At 29.9% G+C, this 471-nt stretch overlaps 1 protein-coding gene across 1 annotated transcript in view; it reads right to left on the bottom strand.

The window, feature by feature from the left end:
* LOC119592176 (beta-sarcoglycan-like) overlaps positions 1-471 on the bottom strand; it is a 4,683-nt gene that overhangs the window by 2,040 nt on the left and 2,172 nt on the right. Inside the window, exon 4 of the mRNA XM_037940999.1 lies at positions 166-274. Coding sequence (XP_037796927.1) covers positions 166-274 — 109 coding nt within the window. The remainder of the gene's footprint in view (positions 1-165; positions 275-471) is intronic.

The following is a 471-nucleotide window of genomic DNA, read 5'->3' as shown; positions in this document are numbered from 1 at the left end:
GAATATCTTAAATAAAACAATAAAATTCATATTATTCTTCACATTTATTATGGCATTTTATCCTGAATATTTTCTAGAATACTAACTATTTTAAACTCCCTTTAACATAACACTAATAAACCTAATATTTCAAAAGTATTATAGTACTAAATACACATAACAGACCTTGCTATTATCCCCCTGGATTGAGAAGGGAACGTCAGCATAGCCATATATAATGCCATCCTTCTTATACACGTTGCCCAGATCTGCACGACCATAGAATTTCGTTGCTCTAGAAGGAGATTTAATGTGTCAGTGGAAGGCCTTTCTATTTTTTTTGCCTTTTTTCTTAATAGTGTGATAAATACCTTCGTGAATTTTTAAACAAGGAGAAAACAGTAAATAGAAACAAAGATAAAATATTTCAGAAAACCTACTGTTTTGAATCTCAAAAATATACATGTAGAATCTGGAACTATTCTTTTCCAG

This window comes from Penaeus monodon, chromosome 29, assembly GCF_015228065.2.
Source record: "Penaeus monodon isolate SGIC_2016 chromosome 29, NSTDA_Pmon_1, whole genome shotgun sequence".
Classification (NCBI taxonomy): Eukaryota; Metazoa; Arthropoda; class Malacostraca; order Decapoda; family Penaeidae; genus Penaeus; species Penaeus monodon.
This window is presented reverse-complemented; position numbering and strand designations above follow the sequence as displayed.